Here is a 26,670-nt window from a genome sequence, read left to right as displayed (position 1 = left end):
CCACGTTATTACATTAATGCATGTAAGGTGAACTAGCAAACATCATCATAGCTACATGCGGCTGTCTTCTTGTTTGATGGCAGATACTCCCTTCACCCTGGCTAAAAAGGCTAAAATGACCAAAGAAAAAGTGGAAAACAGTTAGAACATGAGAGGTTTTTGGACAAAGTTTGTGTTTTTTCCATTGATTAAGCACTGCTTCCAGCCAAGAGTGATACCATATATGTCCTATAGCTGCAGAAAAGGCTAACATTGTTATCTTTTTACAAAACCCAGCTGAACATGAGAGGTTTTTGGACCAATTTTGTGTTCTCCATTCTTTAAGCACCGTTTAAGCACCAGCACCGTTTCAAAAGTACCGGTTTGGCACCGGTATCGGATAAAACCTAAACGATACCCATCCCTACATGAGAGCAGAGCCCTCAGCTGGACACCTGCTGGTCACATGTTACCTGTGAGCCTCAGTGTAAAAACGGCTAAACCTCCTTAATGCACTTCAGTAACACCTTCATTTAAATTGCATGTGGCAGAAACACAAGAGACTGATTCTGGTCCTGGTTCTGTGTCAGTGTGTTCAGGTGGAGACCTCACCTTCTGACCTTTGACCCCATCGCAGTGACACAAAGCCTTCCCGCTGCAGTGGCACACCTGCACAGATATGAGAGGAGTAGTTAACGATGTTTGAAGGCCTGATCTCTGTTTCCTACCCTGAGAATCTGCCGGCCTGCGGTTTTTCTTTCACAGTCACTGTTAGGCAAAGTTAGCCGACTCCATAATGCAGAGCCAGCGTACTTACAGGGTAAGAAAGGGGAAACATCAGAAATTACTCAGTACTTTAAACTGCTTACAGTGTAACCATCTCTTCTTTCAGTTACACTTCTAATACTACATAAAATGTTGCCACAGCCTCGTGTGTCTTCTTGTTACCAGCTTGTATTCAGTGAGTATTTATAGGTAATAATCTAATAACAGGGTAAACAGCTGTGTTATAAAGTGCAGCTGTGACTGTTCTTCAGGACGTCGTCACACCCGCAGCCAAACCCATCACCTGTGATGTCACCGTCTTGATTTGTCTGCAGTGATTCCTGAGTGACTCACACACTCAGGAACATCTCCATCATGTGTCCTGCAGCTCGGCATCGTTTAGTCTGGCCTGACCTTAAACTCGGGTTGAAGCCTTTGTCTTTCTGCTGAGCATGTCCCGCCTGATTCTTTATCAGTCAGACATATTTCTGTGGGGTTAAACCCAAACACCTTCATGTAACCTGCAGGTGTAACTGTGGTCTTCCTGTGATAACCCGAACTAGCAGACAGCAGGGGGGAGCTCCGATATCATCTTATCTTTCATTCCTGTCTCACATCTACAAGACTGCCTCCATACGAGATGCCTCGACACGTTCTGGAGCAGGGGATGGTGGGTAATGTCCTGCAGCGCCGCGATCAGACGCAGAGCTGCAGACTAAGTGTCTGAAAATATATCAGATTATTTCCATTTGGAGTCAGGTGAACCCGAACCACCTGCACGGTCTTATCACGGCAGACCGACAGACGTTCACAGGTAATCTGACTGACTGCTTTTTGTGCGCTTCAGGAAGATTTTCCTCCGTGATTTTATCGTGGCAGCAATATCGAGGTCACGTGGCCCCGTGTCGGTGCTTTGTATGTCTGACGCACGTGTCTGAAACAAAATAAAGAAGCACTTTGAGAAACCTGTCGGCTAACTCGAAAACGACCCGCTTCCTGTAACAGTCCGAGGAAGTTCTCAGGTCACAGACAGTTTCTCTCTGTTCCCTTACAGCAACGGCTTTTAAAGGTTTTGTACCTGTGGGAAACCAAAATATCAGGGCACACCTGATCATGTGACACTAATGTGTGACTGACAGCCTTTTTGCAGCATCGGGAGCTGCGGTCCTGCTGCTGCTCGCTCACATCTAGCGTGATACTGAAGTAGGCCAACATGGATGTTTGGCTTCCAATCAAATAATGTTAATCGTGTTAGCATTAGCCAAATTCAACAAACGACTCGTCAGGGCTGAGGGTTGTTGAGCATTTCTGATCCAGCTGAAGCATCAGCGTAACTTTGTGCTGAACATTGGGGGGGGGGGGTCGAGATCTCTGTCTGAATAAATAAATCTGGGTGGACTGGTGGCTGGTCACGGCTCCACGATCCAGGTCTTTGCTGCACTACATGGATACAAGTCCAGGATGTTACAGGAGCTGCTCAACCAGCCGAGCTCATGAAGCTCCCAGCAGACAGCTTATGAGCTGATGTTGATGCCAGAGGAGGTTTGCAGCGCCGCACTTACTGAATCAGGAGAGCGCCGCCGATGTTCACGGCACTGTGCACCTCAGCCCTCGGGCGCCGCTTTGTAACTACACCTGCCTGAGATGTTCTTAAACACAATAACACCACCCCATCGTGCTTCATCAAATATTTAGGAGGAAACTTGTAGCAACAGTTCAGAGCAGCAACAGCACCGCGCTCAGAATCTCAGTGTGGTTGAAGGCGACTGCACGGCCATGACGGCTACACAGAGGGAGCGCCACAGAGTCACATGGTGCTCTGGGCTCAGCACGTCACTGTGTGTGTGTGTGTGTGTGTGTGTGTGTGTGTGTGTGTGTGTCTGTGAGAGTGTGTGTGTGTCTGTGAGTGTGTGTGTGTGTTGTGTGTGTGTGTGTGTAGTGTGGGTTGGTGTGTGTGTGTGTCGTGTGTGTGTGTGTGTAGTGTGTGTGTGTCGGTTGGTGTTGTGTGTGTGTGTGTGTGTGTGTCTGTCGTGTGTGTGTGCTGTCGTGAGTGTGTGGTGTGTGTTGTGCGTGTGTGTGTGTCTGTGTGTGTGTGTGTGTGTGTGTGTGTCTGTGAGTGTCTGTGTGTGTGTGTCCTAAACCAACAGACAGAATCCTGTCTGTCCGTCTGTCTCACTGCACACAGACAGACGGCTTTTATTTCCTGTCTGACATTCTTTGTAGATTCTTTGATATCCGCAGTAAATAGAAAAAGGAAACTTCTGCAGCTCGACCTCCTGCAGGGTTGCTGTTAGTACCTGAGCAGGTGAGCGACAGAGAGTCTGGTCATTAACTCTCATTGATCATCATCAGTAAACTGATTGATAATTAACGTCACTAATAAGTCTGTAAACCACATACTGTTCCATAACTCACCTGGTTAGATTGTATTAAAGCTTAAAGTTTGCATTATTAGGGGCGTGGCCTCTTTGACTGACAGGTGGATGGTGACACAGGTGTCTGTAGCTGCTGGGCTTTACCCGAACTGGACCTCTGGACCATTTTAATGACCAATAAGCGGCTGCTGTGAGGTTACTATAGTAACCGACCGTCCAGGAAGGCTGAGCGAAAGCTTTGGTGAAGTTTGATTTTACTTGGATGTTACTGAGCTGTGATTAGCAGGTATCTGTGCAGGTGTGATACACCTGTGCAGTGTGTGAGCGCAGACTGATGCTCAGGTTAAATACTCAGTGTGTGTGAACTAAAGGTGGCCTTCAGGGTTGCTCACGTGATTAGATTTTTAAATAAATAAATTAATCCACCTGGTTATATAACAAATATATAATATCAACACCAATAATAATAATAACAACAATAATAACCATCATCATAATAGTACGGTTTTTGTTATTAAATACTTTGGAAAAACTCTGACGTCACCCACACCTGTCTCTGATCGCGTGACGTCTGTCGGCAGAGTACTGAGCAGCAGGTGAGCCTGGTCACCTGGGTTCAAGGTTCAAAGTGAAGGTCACTCACCTTCTCCCCGTGCACGGCCGCACTCAGGCAGCTCCAGAGGACCAGCAGCGGGAGGATCCTGCGCCTCCGGGCGGCCAGAGGCTCCATGCAGGCGGGCGGGCAGCTGCCTCCAGCCGCGACGGCTCGGCTCGGCTCGGCTCGGGTCCCGGATTGTGCTCAGGTCCGCTTCACTCCAGAACAGGGTCCTCGCACCTGCCGGAGCCCGGACACAGCAGCTGCTCTCGGATGGAAGCTCAGCCCGACGACACAGGAGCCAACACAGTCACACTCAGCACGAGACTTCCGCCGTGACCTTCAAAATAAAACCTTGGCCCTGAAGGAAATCTGGTCACAGCTCCATCCTTTTATTAATCTTCGTGGTGGTTGAGTTTGTTCCTGGTGGGAAAACATTTGTAATTTTAAAGTTTCTGCTCTCAGACAAAAATCACGCGTTTTATTAATATGAGAGAAAAGAAAAGCATAAACACTGTATTTCAGGGTTTCTCTCAGATGAAAGGTCAAAAACAAGAAAGGAGGTGGCGGTTAAAGAGCACGTTCACACAGGATCAGCTGATGACAGTGAATAAACAGGTGATGCTGAAAGGAAGGAGACCTGTGATGGTGGAGGAGCAGGTGTAGCTGATGCAGAGGCAGCATCCTCTCAGCTTTGAGGACAACGCGCCTGGAAGACTGGAGACCTGAAACAAGTGCTTCACAAACCCACGAAAGCCTCAGGTGTGAGGAGGGGGGAGGAGCTGCGAGTGCAGCACCTGAGGGTGAAGCTGAGGAGCTGCAGGCACTCCTGCACGAGCTGTGCACGAGAAAGCTCACGTGAATAATAAATGAGTTTAACTGGCGCGAATTTCAGGATTAAGACAGATTTGATTTCATCAAAGTGAAGCAGAAAGCTCAGGTGTGTCAGCAGGCTGTTAGCGTGCAGCTGTCTACACACCTGGACGGAGCAGCACCGCACGCAGGCGCAGGATGCCGGAAGTGCTGTTGTTGCTGTGCGCTGCAGCTTGACCTGTCGGCTGTGTGTGCGCTCTTGCCAAGTTGTGCTCAGGTTTGCAGCGACATGAAAAGCGCGTGAAGCTCCGGACAGTGACAGCTTCAGGTAGGAAAACTCACGTGACCGTTTGGTTGGGTATCGGGCTGCCGATCGATCACCATCAGCTGATTATGGTTAGTCAGCTGTTAATTAGCCGCCTATTAGAGTCTGAATGTCTGAGCACGTCATCCAGGTAAATAACGTTAATGAGGAGAAGTACTCGAGTACTTTTAGTCTGTGGTGATTTATACTTGAAGTTCGGTGAGGATACTTCCTTACGTCTGCACGCAGCAAACCGCAGTGCACTATGAGCATTAAAGTCCACGTGCTTCTGCGTTAATTGTTAATTAGCGGATTTGGCGCAGATGCCGATTCGTGTGCTTTAAAACGTGTAGCTGTGAAGGGATCGATGGGGCTGATCCAGATAGTTTACTTCAAGCAGATTTCGCCCCGGCTGTGGCAGGTCCACCTTCCCTGGGTGGTGGTTCTGGGCTCAGCCTGAGGGACCCGGTCTGGAGAATCAGAAATGGACTTTCCCTAAACATGCTGTTCCTTTCACAAGATCCATTTATCAGACTGAAAATACCATAAAGACAATCCATCAAATATTAAAACACATTTCTGTTTTACAGTATGTGCAAAAACAGGACTTGTGTATAGACTGTATGTAAAAGATGGCAGCGGAACACTACGTCCACACTACAGGACATTTTTGTAAACAGATTTTCTGTTTTTGTTTTGTTTTTTAAATCCCAAACTTGAAAAACAAAGTGAAACGCTGTCAAGAACATGCCAAAGCAACAGGTGGTGATATAATCCTAACTGTGTAGAAATGTTGGCCAATCAGAAGTCTAGAAGCCTGGGAGGGAAAGCGTAAACAAAGATGGCGCATAAAAGCAGTCGTTGTAAACAGAGGGACAGTAACTGAGGTTAACAGCAGCAGTGTTTTGTCTGTATCGATGTAGAAATTCAATGATGTGAAACAGTAACACGTCGCACACCTTTGATGCTTCGTGACTAAATCTCTGTTTTCCTCGTCCACACGTAAACACAGAAACAGAGTTTTTAAAAATCTCAGTTTTCAATGATCCAAAACATCGTTTACGTCTGGACAAAGGCTCGAACGCAGAGAAGAGGCTGCGATTTGAAAAATACCCATGTGCTCAAAGCTAATCACTGAGGTTAGCACCGCTGGGGAGGCTCGCCGCAGTCATGTGATGATCATCATTTCTGAGTTTGCTGGATTTTACTTATTTCACATGTTTCATACAAAGAGCTGAGAAATGATCGCAAAATGAAAGCAGCTGTAAATTTGTCTTTTTCCGTGTCTGAGTTTTCATTTTTGAACTGCAGCACACACTGCAGTTACTTCCTGTTTTACTTTGAAGGTTTACTTCCTCCCTTTGCTTCCTTTCCCTTTCTGGTCGTTCACCCTGTCCCGTGAACCTTCTGTCTGTGGTCGTTTTCAGTTTCTGATGATACTTTTTGTTTTTCTCCTGCTTCGTTTTGCAGTTTTTGTCTTTTGAAACGTTTGAATGAAACTTCTGAACAGAGTTTAAACTGAACAGCTGTTCGTCATGCTAGCAGCACAAACAGCTGTTCGTGCTGCTAGCATCACGCCGTGGAGCTTCAAGCTCCGAGGCTGCTGTTAGCTAAGAGCCTCCTGCAGGAACTCTGTGACTGACACGGATCGTTCCTGCTGTCTGGCTCTGTGAGCGGGCGCTGCAGCAGCTTGGTTCGGTCGGGCTGTTGCAGGCGGAGGTTACTGAAACCCTCAGTTTCAGAGGCAAGAGCTGATGGAGCTCATGATGCTGTTAGAGCAACTTTCATCCCATTAAATATGCATCACAGAAGCTCCTGAAGAAGAACTGAGAAGCTTCTCAGTTCTAACTTTATGTTAACACCTGCAACAAATACAACATCATAGTCATAACAGCCAATAAGAGGCTGACAGGTTATAGAGACACAGCTCTCTGATTGGCTGACGTCCAGACACACCTGCTGCTGCTCTTTGCATCAGCATCTTCTAAAGAACATGACTGTGGGGAGCGTGGGCTGCTGTCCATGTGCAGTTCAAACACAAAGTTTCGAAGTCCTGATTGGCTGTCCAAGCAGGAAGTTACTCACAAACAGACACACCTAAGAGGCCTGTACCAGGAAGTGAGTTTAACACACCTGGGATATCTTCCTGGTGTCTGGATTCACTCAAACTAACGAAGCAGGTTATCAGCTCACTAAGTTAATAACCAGCTTCATGTGAGCTTCACATGAAAGGAGTGAGGGTTAGGGTTAATATTACATCATTATTATTATTACGACTTTTATTCTGACGGCTTGATCCTGGTCAGGTGTGTGTGGTTTCACCTTCATCGTCTTCAGCCTCAGTTTGTCTTTGTTCCTGCAGGACGACCAACAGCGTCGGAGTGTCCTCACAGGCCAAGAACCGGCTGGAGGTGGAGTCAGAGTGTAGCAGGAGGGACTTCCTCTGAGCCGAAGGCAATATGCTGCTGACTTCCTGCTCTGATGCCTGTGGTCTCAATCTGCTCTGGTAAATAAAACCGCACACGTGAACACGTCTGTTAAGTTTAAGTTTTCATGACTGAATCTTTTGCCGACAGTCTGGTCTTTGGTAACATGACACTAAATTCTTTTACGATGAAGATGAGTTCATGTGCAAACAGCAGCACAACCCATGCAACACGTGTAACAATGTTACAGTGACAAAAGACACCGACTCTACAGTCCCAATAGCTGCAGTTCCTCTGACATCCAGCAGAGGCAGCAGTGAGTCAGTCCCCATAGACTCCCATGTTAAAACTGTACAGCAGAAATAAACATGATTGCAGCCTGATGCAAACTGTTTGTCTCTGTGGATAATGTCCTCCTTCGTAACACCTGTACAATAGAAGAATGTTTTTAGGGTTCACCTGGTTAATATGTAAGAAGGTTTGAAGTTTAGGGGTGTGGCCTCTTTGGCTGACAGGTGGATGGTGACACAGGTGTTTGGCTCTGCTAGCTGTCTGCTAGGCTTCACCTCAGCTAACTGGAGTTGCTGACATGTTACACACGTCTGTAACTCCGCCTGAGTGTTTGGGTGATGCACGTGCTCAGATGCGAGGTACGGATGCCTGGATTAAGTTTAAGCACACTACGTCTTGCTCCACCTCATCACCCTCTTTTAACCATAGATTACAAACCATAGACTGTTTTCTTCATACGAACTGTGGTGTCAGTATGCGTTTTACATCTTAGCTTATAAACCAATTACATCAGGGGTGTCCAAGTCCAGGCCTTGAGGGCCGGTGTCTGCAGGTCTTAGATGTGTCCTTGATCCAACACAGCTGATTCAAATGGGAAAATGACCTCCTCAACATGTCCTGAAGTTCTCCAGAGGCCTGGTAATGAACTAATCATGTGATTCAGGTGTGTTGACCCAGGGTGAGATCTAAAACCTGCAGGACACCGGCCCGCGAGGCCTGGAGTTCCCCACCCCTGCCGTACAGTTTCGTAGTGTTGGTGGGAACCCTGAGTGTGGGTGCATTTCATAGTTTAATAGCTGCTGCCTGTTTAAGCTGGTTGGGGCTTTGTGAAAACGTTGATGCATCACTGTGGATCAACGTTTTTTATCATTCCTTTGTGTTCATGCTTCACCTGTGTCCTCTCTCCTTCAGGTGCCTCCTGATCGTACTCAAAGCCCTGCCAGCAGCTCTCGCGGTGAGTCCACCTCTGCCTTTATAAGCCCTTTCAGTCTGGTCCAGCAAACGTTGGCCACCAGCCAATCACAGCTTGTTGTCTTTCACTAGTGTGTGATGTCATCAAATCGCGTCAGCTGAAACAAGTTTTCTGTCCATTAGCTTGTTTCCGTGGTTAAAGTATCTCTGCTCTTATTGGTCAAATCGCAGACCACGGTGTGGAAGTTGTCATATGATGTAAAGATGAATCATTGGTGGGATGACATCATCAGATGTCCTGGCCAATAGTCGGGCTGTGCTGTCGTCACTGAGCTTGAAGCCAGTGTTTAAATTTCCCTCCAGCTGTGCAATGACGATCTCACAGCTGTGCTTCTGTATCCAGGTGCAGACGGACTCTTTTATTCTGCTGTTTGCAGGAAATACTCAGCTTCACATAATTTCACTTCCTTTTGTCTTTTTACCTGATCACTGTGCTTTCTCAAACCTCTGCTTGTTGTTCTGATGAGTCCGACCTGTATGCTGCCACTGGGCCTTTAGCTGTTTGGTACTGGTATTTTAATTTAATGCAAATTTTGATGTGGAGCTTCGGGACAGTGATGCATTACAGGTTGTTAGGATGCCTGGGTCATTGACCCAGGGTTTTTGACTTTATTATATTATTTATAATTTCTAGTCTTTGGGTTTTTGTTAGAGTCATGTCTTATGGTTTGTCTCTGTGTAATCCTTAGTTGCTGTCTCCCCTGTCTGCTATATGTCCTGTCTGTGTCTGCCCTGGTCCCACGTCTCTGTTCCCTCTGTAGTGCCTGCATGTGAGTCTGTGTCTTTGTTCAGTCTGTGTTATGTGTTTCCTGTTTTACTTTGAAGGTCTCTGTCTTATCTCAGTGTGTTCAGGTTACGCTTCCTTGTCTCGTCAGTTCTGATTTGCCCCAGCTGTGTCTCCCTCCTGTTGTCCATTCCCTGATTGCTCCCTCTGTGTATTTAAGCCCTGTGTTTCAGTTTGTCATTGTCGTGATCTACTCTTATCGACCCTCACGTATGCTGTGTGTTTTGTTTTTGCCTGCATGTGTTAATGTTTGTACTTTGGAAGTTTGTTACTTTGAGTTCAGCATTAAAGCCGTTTTTTGAGTTCACGTCTGTCTCCGGAGTCTGCACTCTGGGTCCTTTTCCTGTCCGCACACAGCCGTCACGTAACAGAAGATCGCGACCAGAACATGGACCCAGCAGACTCCGTGGGGTATCGGCGACCCGCAGTTTCTGCCTTCCTCAAGGAGAGCGTGAGGCAGGAGGCTAAGCATGCCCGGGAGCTCCAGTCACCCTTCTGTGGGTCACCTTTGGCTTTGGGAGGGCCCCGCAGCCTCCAAACTGCCATGGCTACGGCCGAGCCAGCGCCTATGCCTCGGGCGATCAGGTTGAGCACGTGCTCATTCTCTCCAGTCGCTACACCTCCGCCTTCACCCCTGGATTACCAGTCCGACAAGAGGGTTAAGCGGCGGAGGAAGAAAGATTATGTGACGCCGGACGTTAGACTCACTCCGCTGCAGTCCTTCGCTCTGTTTTTGGGTCTGCCACGTTCTGAGCTTCACAAACTCTCTGCTTCCTCATCGCACCCCGGTCTTTTGGAGGATTCACAGCCCAGTTCGCCACCTCCCACTTCCCGGAGAAAGCGACGTTCACGCAGTCGCCACTCCGTCTCTGCTGAGCCACTCCCCGTGGTGAGTTATAATGACTGTTTTCATTCTGCTCCCTCTGAGCTGGAAAAAGACAATTATGTGAACACTAGAAATTCTGAGACTGTGAAAACTGTTAAGACTGTTAGACGTGGTGGTGGTAGGAAGCTGAAAAACATTTTAGAGGAGTCTGTGTTTGCTGAGCCTCTGCCTGTCGCTGCACCCATACCAGCTCCTCGGGTGGGGACAGCAGCTGCCCAGCCATTGACGATGCCTGCCCCGGCTCCCAGGGTGACCGGGAACCAGTTAGCTCCGGCACCCGTACCTTGTCCTCGGGTGGGAGTGGCTGGTGTTCGGCAGGTACCTGCACCTGTTTCTGACCTCGCTGGAGGTTCAGGTGAGCCCGTCCAGCAGTTTTCTTCAGGTTCTGGAGGCTCAGGGTAACTAGCTCAGCTTACTGCTAATCCACCACCTTACCCACCATTACTACCATCTTTACAACAGTCGATACATATTAAACTTCTCTCCATAGCTCAGACTTTAGCTCACCTTTTAGCTCAGTCACCTGCTCAGTTCTCACCTCAGTCATTTACTCCACCGCCTGTTCCTGCTGGAGGGTCCGAGGGGCCCGTCCAGCCTTCGTCTGCCTCCGCTGGGGGGTCCGAGGGGCCCGTCCAGCAACCTGCCTCCGCTGCAGCGCCACCACCTGCGGCCCCCACACCGTTCATCCACCAAGCAGCCACCTCCACTGTGGGCTTCTCCTTGAAGCCTGAGTCCTACAGTCTTCTCAGAGAGAGGACGAATCTCACGGTCCATCCTCGCTTGTTTCTGAATCGGATTCTGAAATCGGACGTCTTTAACGGTGACGACTCATCCTGGTGCTCACAGAGGAGCTGAAGCTTCTCTGTACACCACGATCGACCTCACAATAACCAAAGAAACACAAGCTTCTGTCAACAAGCAGTAAACAGCCGGTGAAATCACAGTCAGTCGGACCTGGCATCAGATTGGTGCCGTCTGCTTTTGTTAGCTAAGACTCCGCCCACAGAGCCAGGAGACATAAAAACACAGTTTAAACAGCGCTGACCAGAAACTGTAGAATAACTTTCTCTGCCCTGAGCTAATCCACTGAAACTACTAACATCTAAAACAAGCTGCTGTTCCCGAATGAAACTTCTTCCCACATCGTTCCATCTCGTTACCTTTTTCCAGGGTTGTCCACACATGAGCTTTGCTCTGATGGGTCATTTTATTTCTGTTATATCATCTGTCAGAGAGAATGATGTCATCCACAGACAACAAACTAATGGTCAATCTGTCTCTATTCATTTGAAAACTAGCTACCTCCAGCGCTTTGCTACCAGCAGGCGTCCCGGCCGGCTCACTGTGGCAGTGTTTGAGGCCGTAGTCCTGCAGAATGATGGGTCTAAGCAGGTGGAGAACAGCTTCATGTCCACTTTGCTAACTGCACTGTGACTGCAGACAATAATAATGGCTAATGTTGCTAACTGAAGGTGGAGGAACGTGAGACAGGAAACTGACTGAGGAGACAGCTGATTATAGTCACTCCTGCCGATACTGCAACACTGAACTAAACGGTGCTTCTGCAACCAACAGTTATTTTTATTATGGAGCAATCACCTGATTAATTTATTTATCTTTAACAATTGATTCATTCAGTCAAAAACGCCATCAGAGCGTCAGCCAATCGCCCAAACTGCCATAGTTCATCAGTAACATGTAAATCTATGAAATACAGTAAAGCACAGATACAGAGCAAAGCTGATCCCACATTACTGAAACCAATCAAACGGTGCTGACAGCAACATAACTGCAGATATATCAGCGTCCCAGGAGTCGGTGCGTCCTCGTCAGATACGACAAAAAACAAAAAGCAGCTTTGAAGCAGTGAATGTTTTTCTCCTTGAAGGATTTGAAACAGTTGTTAGTGTTTTGTTTACTGCCAGCCTGACGCTGAATCGTTTAATCATGTCTGATGAAGGTTAAGTCTCGGCTTCGCTGGAGGACTCAGTGTAGGATTAGTAAGCAGAGGATCGACAAAGTCAGCAGCCCCGGATCAGACCTGATGAAAACAAAAGTGATGGTTTACATTTTACAAGCTGATTTTTCTTTTTAATGCAAATCTACCAGTGACAGATGATCTGACTGTGTAGCAGGTTTGTTGTCTTGTCTACAGTTTGTGTGTTCTTAACATGCGGAAACCCCTGAGCCACGGTCGCCCCCGTGGCTCAGGGGTTTCCGCAGGGGGTTGGGAAGCGTATCTGTAACCGGAAGCTCGCCGGTTCGGTCCCCGGGCTCTCTGTCCTGGTCGTTGTGTCCTTGAGCAAGACACTTTACCCTACCTCCTACTGGTGTTGGCCAGAGGCGCCGATGGCGCGATATGGCAGCCTCGCTTCTGTCAGTCTGTCCCAGGGCAGCTGTGGCTACACCTGTAGCTGCCTCCACCAGTGTGTGAATGTGAGAGTGAATGAATAGTGGAATTGTAAAGCGCTTTGGGCGCCTTGAAAAGCGCTATATAAATCCAATCTATTATTATTATTATTATTATTAAAAAGAGGGAATATTATCTAAGCCCAATGACCTGGCAGGACGCTAACAGCATCAGGTGTTTGGTGGATCCTTCACACATGGTCTGCAGGCTGAAGACGAGATGGGCCATCTGACCCTGAGGGGTGCATAGCCCCATGAAGCTAATAGCCATTTGTGTTTCGTGCAGTAAATGACAGGCAGCGGTCGCTGCAGCCTTAACAAGTCTCACGTCTCCTGAACAATCCCAGCTAATTGTTCTGTAGCAGCTGTCCGGACTCGATGGTTTTCCTGCATAGACCTCGGGCTTCAGTTCACCGCACAGATTTTCAGCGGGATTGAAGTCAGGGCTCAGTGACGTTCACTTTGGTTTTCTGGACGTCGTTCTTCACCTGGAGCAACGCCTGTTTTGGACGTTGATGGCACAGCTGTGTGCACATCAGTCTGAAGTTGTTTTGTACCGTGTAACTTTATATGTCCATACTTCTGTAATTGTATGCAAATAGAAACGAGGCATGTTGCCCAGTTGGCAACGAGCTTCTTTAGAAATGCGACATTTAAAAATTCCTGACTGTTAGAAAACAGTAAGTGACAAACTTTAAATTTCATAATAATTTGTCCTCATCTGTATGTAAACAACACTGGACTGAGCTCAGGGTCTGATTGTTCAGGTCCTCTGGAGTCCCTCAGGGATCAGACCTGGATCCTCAGATGTTGTAGAGATGGAGACTGTTTTCTTTACCCTGCCTGTCACGTTGAGGTCACCAGGTTCAGTCTGTCTGGGAACAGCAGCAGCGCCGGCCAATCAGCGGCTGGGATTTCTGGTCAGCCAGTCAGTCCCTTCATCTCGGTACCCCAGACAGAGGGATGGTGATTAATGGAAGACGCTGGAAGCTGGTTTGAGTACAGCTGGAGTGCTGATGAAGAGGTGATGTGAGTGCAGAGAGTCATGACAGCGTAAGTAGTGATAGTGCAGCATAAATGGAGGTGGATGGAAGGACGATGGTTTGGGAGACGTTCAGTCCTGACAGCAGATAAAGTGATAGCAGTCACATTCCTGCAGATAGCCACGCCTCACTGATAACCTAGTTTACACAACGCTGCAGGAATGCGGCTGCTAACACAAACACTGCTGCCTGCTGAGAAACTCGCTGTCTGGGGCCCACAGAGGAAAAAAAAACACACTGACTACATCAACAGGGACACTCGGTGTGGGATGTGTGAAGAGCGAACATCCTGGATCAGGTCCTACTGTTCTGCCCGATGACCCCTCAGAGCACAGCCACATCAGTGCATTTGTGTTTAATCTTTCAGTACGAAGTGCAATCAAACATCGGGGGTGTTTGTAGGATTTCTGCATGGGATTTCACAGGAGGACAGGAGTCTGTGAATAGACAGACACTTTATTGATCCCACAGCGAATAGTGTCGTGGAGAAAGTGTCAGACGAGATCGTGGGTTTGAAGCTGTGAATTGAAGGGTCGATGCTGGATGTCATCAGTGTGTATGCCCTACAGGTTGGAGATCAGGTAGAAGACAGAGACATTGGGGAGGAAGTTGGTCAAAGTGGTAGAGCAGCACTTTGGCGACAGTGGGAAGGAAAAACTCCCTTTTAACAGGAAGAAACCTCCAGCAGAACCAGGCTCAGGGAGGGGCGGGGCCATCTGCTGCAAACTGAAAGAGTGTCACCGTGTCTTTTTGGATCAGAGAAAGCAGGTGATTGGTTGCTGAGAGAGGAACTGTGCTACTGCATTAGGAAGTATATGAGGGTGCTGCAGTATGAGGACAGAGGCGAGGCGTGAGGGACAGATGGGTCGACCAGTAAGTTCAGAATCCGTGGACTATGATGTTTGCAGATGACACTGTGATCTGTAGTGAGAGCAGAGAGCAGTTGGAGGAGATCCTGCAGAGAAGAGGAACGAAAGAAGACGGAATACATGTGTCTGAATGAGACGGAGACAGAAGGAGAGGCAAAGACGAAGGAGCAGAGGGTCAACAAAGCAAGGGACTGAGCTGAAGTTACAGAGCTGAAGCTGTTCAGATGTTCACTGGGTCTATGAAGGGGAGTCGGAGAGCCTGAGATCGTTTGCACATGTGACCTGCCAGGCAGCAGGAAAAGAGAAGATTGATGGATGTGGTGAAGAGGGTTGGTGTGACAGAGGGGGATTCTGGGACATGGTGACCTGTAAAGGCAGCAGCTAGAAGAAGATGAATGAAAGCATGTCAGAGTATAAATACTAGCCTGTGCCGTCCAAGGTGTCCAGGATGGTAACGTCTGTTCTGTCTGCAGGACAGAAAACCAGGACATCCGGGTCTTTTTGTCTTTATGACATGCGCTGTGCGACTGATTTGTGTCACTGGCTTTCATAAATGAAGAAAACTCAACATTTAAGGCTTCTTCAAAGAGTGATGCCAAAGTGATGCCATATAAGGACAGTGAGGTGAAAAACAATCAGACAGCTGGGTATGAAACTAGCTAAAGGCGATTTGACTGAATGGTGTCGAACTGTGTTCATTTTGTCAAGGAAGAAATCCAGAAGGTCGCAGCGTTGGCTCAGGTAGCAGTGACAGAAGGATTATTCAGTCTATTTGGTTTGTGCGTATTGTTTGTGAGGTCGCCTTTCAGTCTTATTTATGTTCTGGTTGTATTCGTCAATAAAAATCACAAATTAGAAAACAGAAAAGCAAACTGCAGCGTGCAGTTGACCGCTTGTGTTTGTAACTAGAGGACAGCGAGGACCATAAAAAGCCCGAAATACAAAAAATTAATTTAAAGCAGGACCAAGTTACAATATCACAGATACTCTGTTATTTTACTGAGCACATGTACATAAACAGTATTTATGGAATATTGAAACATTAATATTCTTGAAACATGTACAGATTGTTTTCACGACCTTGTGCTGGTTACTATGCAACCCTGACAATATATACAAGTACAGCTATTCATCTGCACATGTTCCCTAATATCTCTTATAAATAACAACAAAGTAGCTTACATGAGTGGATTTATGCACACTCAGCGCTACACTGTAGAAGAGCAGCTATTGGTCAAGTCCAAGAATCGGCCAATCATAGAGCCGATAGCATCAACCCTATTTTCTCAAACAGGCACAGAGACTGTGAGTCTGAGGCTTTAAGAGAACATGTAACCTGACAAACACGTGTTTAAGAGTCTGGTGTGAGGGCCTGTCAGTGAGGCGTCTGAGGGCAGCACCACGTCCTCCACTCACCTGTTGGAGCACCAATCACCGTGAAATCCTCAGTCGCTGTCCGTGGTCCTGAAATTCCAGCAGTTTATTTTGAGTGGAATTAAAGTTTATTAAGGAAAAAAATGTGTTTCTAAAGTTTATTGACGTAAACGCATTGATTAGACTGACGTCCGTCTAAAGTGGGGTGGGGTCCAAAGTCGATATTGTCATCCCACCGTTCTCACCATCCCCAGCCATCCTGCTTTAAACCTCAGGGCTGTGAAATCCATGCCAGCCACGCGGAGATGAACCCGGAGTTTTGTTGTTGTTGTTGTGTCTTTGCTTTGGGTTGGAGGCTCCGTTGAGTTTGATGAGTAAATGTAGAATCGGGTGTTTTATTTAACACATCTTCATCTGACCCTGCAAATAAGCTGACGCGAGGCTCTAAATCTGTGCCAGCTGTGAGCAGCTTTCTGTGAGACTAAATCTCAGCTCAAATCATTTTGTGACAAACCTCAGGGTGATCCTTTTTTTAAAGGATGGACCAGATCGTAGATTTGCCACTGCAAACATGTTTATGGATTCTTGTTAGCGTCTCTGTGGAACTCATTTAAAGTGCTGCAGTCGAGTTAAACACGTGAATCAAACAATATTGGATCTTTTGTTTTCTTGCAGGGTCTAAATTTCAGTATAAAGCACCTTGAAGCAACTATGATTTTGTGCCACATAAATAAATAAATGAATTGAACTGAATTCATTTTCTATGCATTAATGAGGGAATGATCATCATCTGTGTCCATGATACTACTCGATTACTTCTGAGCCTTTGAATGGGGAGCTGTGTATGAAATGACTGCAGCTCCTAAAATAATATTGCAATACTTCTTTTTTCAGACCTTCAGTGTAAAAGTCTGCATGTTTTTGATTAGTTTCCTGTGTGTACAGAGGCGAAATGACCAAAGCAACCATGTAGCTGGCTAAATGGACCTGACTGTGCTGTGAAACTCTGAATCCACCTGAGACTGTTTTGCCAGAGGTTGTGTTCCCATTGCTCAAAGTTCATATTGCTGCTCTGCAGTCAGGATAGTTTTTGTTTGAATTTGAGCTCAATTTCAAACCACGTAGTTTAATAAAAGGTGCACAGGTTGGTCACAGAGCGATTTATTAAGATCAATGAAGATCAGGTGTGATTATTTTTATAGGTGCACTTGTACTGCTTCAATAGTTATGTCACACAGGTTACACGTTTATTTACACGTCTAACTGTGAGCACACAGGTCGTGTCTGTAAATGCACTGGAACACGAGCCTCTGGCTTGTTCTAGAGTTTAAATCTCCCTTTTCTGTCACATCAATCTGAACATCTGTTCTCATTGAAAGAATCGGTCAGGAAAAATTGGAGCGTGATTGTCGCTGACGTGATCTGATAAACACACACAGTCAGCTGTCTGCTTCCTGAGAATCTCAGATGCTTGTCTTTCTGTCTGACTTGTGTTTACATTCCTCACTGTCTGAACAGAAAATAAAAACAGTGCTGCGGTCGGAGCATCAATAGACAGAAACCAAGTCTAAAAGCACACAACAGGTTGAGTCCTTTCATTCTAACAAATACTATGTTATTGACTTAGACATAGTTGACCAATGTCAGTTTAACTCTTTATTTATTCAAGCAAAACTTTAACTCAAGTAATTCAAGTAATAACACTTCGAATATTTCAACACAGGGCCTGAGCAAGGGGGCGGTTCCCTGGTTGTACCGGGGCTCCCTGGGTCAGCTTCATTCTGTTGAGTGTTCAGTGCTCACGATGCATCAAGATTCGGTTCTACGGTGGGCAGATTTTCTTTGAGAGGGAACTGTAGATACAGAGCATCAGGTTTTATATTTCAGGGCAGTAGGTGATGATGAAATTGAACCTAGCAGAAAGTAGTTACCTGTTGCCTGTTGGGAGTTGAACTTTTAAGCTGATTGGAGGTAGGAGGATAGATTTTTATGAGCAGTCCAGGTTATGAAGGCATCCTCCTGTAACCAGCGCCTCCACTCCTCAGCTAGCTCTCAGTTAACAGCATCGTAATCCTGATGTGTGGCTTCTGTGTTTAAGCCAAGAAGACGGAGTAGAGCAGAGACAATGTGAAACTTGAGACCACAAGCTGAAGAGGTTCAGTTTGATGGGACACACAGCTGAGCGCAGAGACAGGAACTCCCAAAGGCTTAATTGCATCATCTAGTTGCTCTTTTACACACTGGAATCTGTAAAGGCTTGGAAAGGTAAGAGGTCCTGGAAAAACTGAGCTAAGCATGGAAGTAGGGAGTTGCAAGCGAGGATGCGAGTCTTGTAAGTTCCGCCCACATTTCCTGATGGGCACAAACACCAAGGATGGCCCCAAAAATACAGACCTTCACTTCAGCCTTCCTTTGCCGTTCTTCAGCCATCCAGCTGCACGTTCTTCCAGATGTTTACCAGAAGCGGCTGATGGAAATGAGGGGATAAGGTAACTAATGACGGGTTTAGTTGTGCCCTTTCTGGCTCACTCATGCAGTATTTATCAAGTTTAACTACCAACAAAATCAGGGACTCAAGGGAAGATCATCACAAGCAAGTAGCGTTTAAGAAGTACTAGAAGAAAAGATTAGAAGAGGACAAATCCCTCTAAATGCTGCAGAGTGACGAGGTGATGGCAGAAGAGTGACACTGAGTGGATGCTTCGGCTGGGCTTTTGAATCCGTAGATGATGAAGATGAGAGACAGATGTGCTGGATGAAACTGTCGTCGGCCCAAACTGTGATATGCTAACAGCAGGTCCCTCCCAGCCTATAAAAACAGGAAGCAATCCACGCTGCTGGAGCCTCTGCTGGACGTCGGAGGGACTGCATCTTTTTCAGGGCTGGAGATTAATACTTTCAGACGCTACACAAAGCTGCAGGTACAAGCTGAACCAGATTATTCCTTCCTGCCTCTGAAGCCTGCTTTATGTTGTTGCTCTCATGAATGGCTGTGCCTCGACTCCTGTAACCTGGTGCGTGACACGGTCAGCATAAACACGAGTGCTGCTCTTTGTTGGTCTTTACTGCAACTACAGTGATTACAGTGATGTACCAGCACGGGAGCTCAGAGGTTCTCAGACTGTGCTGAGAGAGACGCTGCGACAGGCTGAGAATCGGAGAGGAAAACGATTCCTTTGCTTCATCTTTCAAACCAAAGGCCGCTGACCTCAGACGTGATGTCACAGCTCTGAGTGATGGCGTCAGCTGAGCTGAGGTGATGTCTTATTATGATACAGTGATGTCATGGTGATGTCATGTAATATTGTTGTTCTCTTTTTTCCAGGGTGACCTGTCTGAGCCATGTGGTGGGCGGGACTGCTCCACCTGTCAGTGTTTCCCAGCCAAGGGAGCAAGGGTGAGACTCCGCCCACTAACTCTGACACACACGAACAGCAGCGAACCACAGCGCAGCTGCACACTCTTCAGTGTCAACAAACCTCAGACTCAGCTCAGGACACACACACACACACACACACACACACACACACACACACACACACACACACATGAGGAGCTGTTTGAGGAGTGCTGGTGTTAAATTACCAGCTGTTTACCTTAAACTGACTCAGCAGATTACTCACACACATGCATGTTTTCATCACTTCAGAGGACTTGCTTGAATTTCTTTGCACTTAACTGAACCTTGAACCTGAGATTTCACCCTAAATTGAAATGATTCCGATTATAAGGACCTTTATTCCCAACAGGGAGCATGTCCCCGCAGGTCAGGTATCTCAGCCCGGGATAGCGTTGTGCTGTAACTGCTGTTAGAGCTCGTGGTCGTCAGGACTGAGGCTCGTTTGTACGTTATGATGAATTAATTCAAACCGCTGATGTAACATCACATGACAATCAGCTGATCAAGTTAACAACAGCAATAAGAACAACATGTATCTGTCAGACTGTCGTCCAGCTTCACACTGACCTCCTGTGTGTGTGTGTGTTTGTGATAGTGTGAGTGTATTTGTGTGTGTGTGTGTGTTTGTGTTGCTGTGTGTGTTACTGTGTGTGTGTGTGTGTGTGTGTTACTGTGTGTGTGTGTGTGTTTGTACAGCTGGGGGCAGTAGACAGGCAGAGAGGATTGTGGGAAGGCGTCTGTCCCAGTGATTTCACGCTGAGCGGTTTAAGAGAAAGGAGGATGGAGAGAGGACTAACAGAGATCACAGCTGTCACATCTCATCACACACACACACACACACACACACACACACACAGACACACACACTCACACACACTCACAGACACACACACACACACACACACACACACACACACACACACACACTCACAGACACACACTCACACACACACACTCACACACACACACACACTCACACACACACACACACACACACACACGACACTCACACACACACACACACACACACTCACACACACAGACACACAGACACATACACACACACACACACAGACACACACAGACACAGACACACACACAGACACATACAGACACACACACACACACAGACACACACACACACTCACAGACACTTACAGACACACACTCACACACTCACAGACACACACTCACACTCACAGACACACACACACACTCACAGACACTTACAGACACACACACTCACACACACTCACAGACACACACAGGATTGACGGATTCACCCAAACCAATCGGTTTTGATTATAAACACAGATGTATCAATAAGTTTGTATTGGTGTATCTGATCAGTGATCAATGGTCAGATAACATAAACATCTCGATGCTGGAGACAAACACAGAGCTCTAACTAACACTGGACACAGGGGAGTTTTAGTCAAGACGTCAAACTTTATTTGTACATCAGGTAAAAATGGAAGCAACTGTTGATGTGTGCAGATACGTGAATCATTACAGTCGTTACAAAGCTCTGTGGTCACTGTTGCAACAGAAGCTGTGGAGACACCTGGTGTCTCCACAGCTTCTGTTGTGAACAAAAACACTCTGATTTTGGTCACTGTTGCAACACTACAGTTACATTACTGTGATGCAGCTTTGCAGCCAGATCATGCGATAAACACACTGACCTCCTTCTCCTCACCTGCCCAGGTGACTCGGTCTGTACATGCTCACCATGTGTTCTTCTTGGCTTTTATGCTTGTTTTGCTCTCGTAAGGCCTCATTACCTCACAGATATTCATGTTTCCTCAGCCGGAAACTACACACCTCTGAACGAATGACCTAGTTTCAGAAAAGCATCTGTTTTCATCACATGGCCCAAACGCAGCCTTGTAGTTAGAGTGGATCTAGTTTTCCTTACTTGCCGTCATATATCTCCTGGTCCAGAAGTGCATCTTCATATTAAGCGTGTTTCTAATAATGAGCTCAGACGTGTTCGGTCGTCCCTGTGAGTGAAAACCTCGGCCTGCTAGTAACACTCCATGTTTCCTATTCTTGTATTTGCGATATCATCTAAAGGAAATAATCCCTAATATGATTATCTGAGGCTCCACTTCCAAGTCCAGAAATAAGAATAAGAAAAGGCTCTGGAAATGCAGCAGAGCGTTAAAGTGAAACTGCACTGAGGGTCGCCATCACTCAGCTTAACAACAGGCTTACAAACCAAGTGTACACAAAGTGAGGGCGACAAGACGGCACCTGTCACAGGTACGCGCCGCTCCCTTTATCCTGGAACGCTCTCTGCTTTTACTCAGTTTGAACCACAAGGGGCTGAATCTATGCAGTAAATCTGACCTTTGACCTTATCAGTGTTTCCTGTGCACATGTGTGGATGTGGCTGTGGACAGTGCTGTGCCTTTGACACACTCATTTCTGAATCTTTTATGATAAGCAGTCCAAACCCCTCGTGGCAGTTTGTGTGTGTGTGTGTGTGTGTGGGGGGGGTCATTGTTCTGGTGCCACGCCGCCCTCGAATGGTCAGATAACAGCCTTACTCGAATGCACCAACATCTGGATTAAACCATACGAAGTCCACCCGCTCTGCCATCAGTGCTGCGATTCATAAAGAGTCCGTCTCAGGTTCAGTTACGCTCCTGATTGTTTTATATGTTCTTAAACTTTCTGACAGGCGACGCTTTACACCATGAGCCAGCTTGTTAATGTGACGTGTATTTAATGAGGAACTGATATGACAAAGAATGATTTACAGTTTCAAAAGTTCAGATTCGAGCAGACAGTTGAATTCTCTTAGTTTGTTTGTCGGCTTCGTGTTTCTCGAGTGATAAGGATTCAGACAAGATGGGGCCTGATTATTTAAGACCTTGTATGTGAGGAGCAGGATTTTGAATTCTGGATTTAACAGGAAGCCAAAACAGGAGAAATCTGCTCTCTTTCTAGTCCCTGTCAGGACTCTTGCTGCAGCATTTTGGATCAGCTGAAGGCTTTTCAGCGAGTTTTTAGGACTTCCTGATAATAATGAATTACAGTCGTCCAGCCTGGAAGTAATAAATGCATGAACTAGTTTTTCAGCGTCACTCTGAGACAGGATATTTCTAACTTTAGAGATGTTGCACAAATGGAAGAACGCAGTCTTACATATTTGTTTAATATGTGCGTTGAAGGACATGTCCTGGTCAAAAATGACTCCAAGGTTCCTCACAGCGTTACTGGAGGCCAAGGTAATGCCATCCAGAGGAAGAATCTGCTTAGATACCATATTTCTAAGCTTTTCAGGGCCGAGTACAATAACCTCAGTTTGATCTGAATTAAGAAGCAGAAAGTTAGCGGCCATCCAGGTCTTTATGTCTTTAAGACATTCCTGCAGTTTAACTCATTGGTGTGTGTTATCTGGCTTCATGGACAGATAGAGCTGGGTGTCATCAGCATAGCAGTGTAAATGTATGCTATGTCTTCTAATGATGCTGCCTAAGGGAAGCATGTATAATGTAAACAGAATTGGTCCTGGTATTTTTTTAGAAGTGGTGCTTGCTGTAGTGACAGAGCGTCGGGATCAGGTGGCCTAGAAGAGCTCTCGATAGAAACCTGATGTTGTTCATGTTTTCTATTAAGATTTATTCAGTTTTTAAAGGATTAACAGGTGTCTTTGTGTCCTGCAGGGTGCTCCTGGTTCTCTGGGTCTGCAGGGCCCTAATGGACCCATGGGCTTTCCGGGTCCTCAGGGGCCTCCAGGAGAGAAAGGCCAGAGAGGAGATGAGGGGCCAACAGGAGCTGCAGGCCTGAAAGGACATATGGTGAAGGAACATGGTTTCTGCCCTCGGGGTTGTACTGCAACGCAGCTTTAACAGAGTCAGGCTTTCTGTGTTAGCAGCTCTCTCGGTCAGCTGAGCACCTTCACTCAGAGACAACACCAGAGGAGCTTTACACATAGACCATCCAAACTGAAAACATAGTTTGCTTTGTAGTACACCCCTCTGAAGACGAGATACTGTTTCTGTTGTCTGACCAATCGGAGCTCTGTTAGGCCTCACATGGTATCTGAGGAGCTGTGTGGAGAACAGTTTAACCGTCTGCTTGTTGTTTACGGTTTCAGGGATCTCTTGGTGTTCCTGGTTTTCCAGGTTTGGATGGAGTTCCGGTAAGAAGCCCCGCCCCTCTCAGCCTCTTAGCTCAGTCAGCTGTGACCTAGTGATGTCCCGCTCTCAGCATCAGTTTATGTGTTTGTGTGTCCAGGGACACCCGGGACCTGCTGGAGGTCCAGGACATCCAGGTCTGGATGGATGTAATGGAACTAGAGGAGAGAAGGGGAAAGCTGGACTTCCGGGAGAACAAGGACGTGACGGAGAACTGGTCAGAAATGACAGTAACACTGATAGCAAACACTTCACTGTGGAGGGCAAGAAAGGCCACAGTAAAAATAATCAGAGCTGGAGAAACGTTCAGTTTTCCAGAATCCAGATTTTAGAGTCCTGAGAGAACAAGGACGAGGTTTTCTCGTCTTACACTGCTGTGAGCCTGTGTGTGGATAGTTGAGTGTGCTGCAGTACAGCGGGATGCAAACGTTAACCTTGTTCATAGTCATTATTTTCCTGTATAAATCGTTGTTACAATAAAAACTGTCAGTTAAATATATCATACAGGAGACACAAGTTTATTGGATTTAAAGTGTGCAAGAATTGTTTAAACAAAATCAGGCAGGTGCATAAATCTGTTGTCATTTTATTGATTCCAAACCTTCAGAACTAATTGTTGGAACTCAAATTGTCTCGGTAAGCTCAGTGACCCCTGACCTACATACACAGGTGAAAACAATAATGAGAAAGTATTTAAGGGGGTCAATTTAAGTTTCCCTCTTTTAATTTCCTCTGAAGAGCAGCAACACGGGGGTCTCAGAACAACTGTCAGATGACCTGAAGACAAAGACTGTTCAGCATCATGGTGGGAAGGACACAGAAAGCTGCCTCAGAGATTTAAGCCATCTGTCTCCACAGTTAGGAGCATATTGAGACAATGGAAGACCACAGGCTCAGTTGAAGTTAAGGCTGGAAGTGTCAGACCAAGAAACATCTCAGACAGACAGAAGCGACGGTGAGAACAGTCAGAGTCGACCCACAGACCAGCACCAAAGACCTGCAACATCATGTTGCAGCAGATGGAACCATTTGGTGCACTTTACACAAGGAGATGCTGCATGTGAGAGTGATGCAGAGGAAGCCTTTGCTCCGCCCACAGCACAAACAGAGCCGCTTGAGGTTTGCTGAAGCACATTTGGACAAACCAGCTTCATTCTGGAATAAGGTGCTGTGGACTGATGAAACTAAAACTGAGTTATTTGGGCATAACAAGCGGCGTTATGCATGGAGGAAAAAGAGCACAGCATTCCCAGAAAAACACCTGCTGCCTCCAGTAAAATATGGTGCTGGTTCCATCATGCTGTGGGGCTGTGTGGCCAGTGCAGGAACTGGGAATCCTGTCAGAGTTGAGGGACACATGGATTCCACTCAGTATCAGCAGATTCTGGAGAATCGGAGACAAAGCTGAAGCTGTGCCGGGGCTGGGTCTTTCAACAAGACAACGACCGAAACACTGCTCAAAATCCACTAAAGCTTTCATGCAGAGGAACAAGAACAACGTTCTGGAACGTTCATCTCAGCCCAGACCTGAATATTATTGAAAGCTGTGCTGTGAGTTAAAGAGAGCTGTTGATGCTCGGAAGCCATCAAACCTGAATGAACGAGAGATGTTTAGTAAAGAGGAATGGTCCAAAATACCTTCAACCACAATCCAGACTCTCAGTGGAACCCACAGGAAGCGTTTAGAGGCTGCAGAAGGCGGATCTGCTAAATATTGATTTCATCTCTCTTTTTGTGGAGCCCAAATTTATGCACCTGCCTGATTTTGTTTAAACAATTATTGCACACTTTCTGTGAATCCAATAAACTTGTGTCTCCTGTATGATATATTTAACTGATATTTTTTATTGTAACAACGATTTATACAGGAAAATAATGGCTATTAACAAGGTTAACCTTTGCCTCCCACTGTATCTTTGGTCCAGTACTATTTGACCATCGCTGTGGTGTTTAATTCTTCAGGGTTTTCCAGGACCGAAAGGATATCCAGGAGATCAGGCGGTGTATTTCATCCGTAACCCTGGAGTGACTGTAAGTACACTTGTACTGCTGCAGGTTAGGATCAGGATTTGGCTTATTAATCAAAGCATTTCTGTCTGACAGGGAGATGCTGGGCCCAGTGGACATCCCGGTCTGTGGGTGAGTAAACAAACTGTCATGTGACACACATGCCAGCAGGTTTACAGGGAGGAAGCGTTCACTTGTAGTGGTCCTCCTTCAGGTTTCTGTCTGTCTGTCTGCAGGGTGAGCAGGGCCTCTCGGGATCGAAGGGAGCACTGGGTTCTCCAGGACCAAAAGGCCAAGACGTGAGTCACCACTTAACATTTACTGCTTGAAGAAGGTAATCTGGTGTCACGTGTTCAAGTTGAGGACAGTTAAAGGGACCTGGTCTCGAGTTTCTGCTGTTCCACGTTGGGGTTTTGAAGCACAGATATAACCTGTATGGGAGTCTTGATGCATGCTTGATCATCCAGTAAATGAACACTGCTCAAACTTCCCTGTCCAGGATGTTACGTCCTCATCGTTGAAGGTCCACTGGCCTGACGAGGTGGCTCTTCTGTGTTGTAGCCAGAGCTTGTTTGGTTTCCCCGATGTATAAATCCTGCACTTAACAGCGTACACTATGTTACTCTGTTTGTGTCGGCGACCCGATCCTTGGGGTGGACCAGTTTTTGGCGCAGCTTCTTTTGGGGCTCAAAAACTTCAAGTTATAACGTTTTTGGCTTTACATTATGTCTCTCCATTAAAATTAAGCTACACAAGAAGTTGGAGACTGTTTTTTGTACAACTTACAAATTCAGCTGAGAAACAAAGAATTATTTTATTAATTGCAATAATGAAGTCTTTGCTGTCTGTGCAGGGCGTACCTGGAAGCCCGGGTTCTCGAGGTCCACCCGTAAGTAATGTGCACGTAGTAGAGGCTAGCATTGTGAATAGCGTTAGAGTAATTTGAAAGACTGCGTTTTCTGACCTTTTATTTCAGAATTTGTTGTTTGTGCATTTCAGGGGGAAAGAGGTCGATCTCTGCCTGGACAGAAAGGAGATGAGGTACAACCACGCCCCCTTTCTTTTAACTGAATCAGCAGCTCGTGAACAGCCTGTCGCGCGAGGCAATAGCGCTGTGCAAAAGTCACATTAGATTACTCGTTTGGGGCAGAGCTCTGCCACATTCTTCTGTTTGACTGATTTACCTTCTGTTTTCATTTCACTGCAAACTGTATAAATTGCACTTCACCA

At 46.5% G+C, this 26,670-nt stretch overlaps 2 protein-coding genes across 3 annotated transcripts in view; one reads left to right on the top strand and one right to left on the bottom strand.

The window, feature by feature from the left end:
* col4a3 (collagen, type IV, alpha 3) overlaps positions 1-4,471 on the bottom strand; it is a 51,146-nt gene extending 46,675 nt beyond the window's left edge. Inside the window, exons 1-3 of the mRNA XM_042223941.1 lie at positions 4,355-4,471; positions 3,763-4,137; positions 592-648 (exon numbers count right to left, since the gene is read on the bottom strand). Of these exons, the coding sequence (XP_042079875.1) occupies positions 592-648; positions 3,763-3,849 (144 nt within the window). The 5' untranslated portion in view covers positions 3,850-4,137; positions 4,355-4,471. The remainder of the gene's footprint in view (positions 1-591; positions 649-3,762; positions 4,138-4,354) is intronic.
* A 270-nt stretch (positions 4,472-4,741) lies between these two features.
* The window catches only part of col4a4 (collagen, type IV, alpha 4), a 47,894-nt gene continuing 25,965 nt past the window's right edge, over positions 4,742-26,670 (top strand). The window contains exons 1-12 of one of the 2 annotated variants that reach the window (XM_014335871.2): positions 4,742-4,855; positions 7,194-7,337; positions 8,461-8,503; positions 19,211-19,282; positions 22,960-23,094; positions 23,394-23,438; positions 23,534-23,650; positions 25,396-25,464; positions 25,537-25,572; positions 25,677-25,739; positions 26,294-26,329; positions 26,440-26,481. In XM_014335871.2, the coding sequence (XP_014191357.1) occupies positions 7,291-7,337; positions 8,461-8,503; positions 19,211-19,282; positions 22,960-23,094; positions 23,394-23,438; positions 23,534-23,650; positions 25,396-25,464; positions 25,537-25,572; positions 25,677-25,739; positions 26,294-26,329; positions 26,440-26,481 (705 nt within the window). In that variant the 5' untranslated portion in view covers positions 4,742-4,855; positions 7,194-7,290. The other variant, XM_042223942.1, reaches the window with a different exon arrangement.

The sequence above is a fragment of the Haplochromis burtoni genome, unplaced genomic scaffold (genome assembly GCF_018398535.1).
Source record: "Haplochromis burtoni strain Fernald_Lab_line unplaced genomic scaffold, NCSU_Asbu1 Contig_123, whole genome shotgun sequence".
In the NCBI taxonomy this organism is placed as follows: Eukaryota; Metazoa; Chordata; class Actinopteri; order Cichliformes; family Cichlidae; genus Haplochromis; species Haplochromis burtoni.
This window is presented reverse-complemented; position numbering and strand designations above follow the sequence as displayed.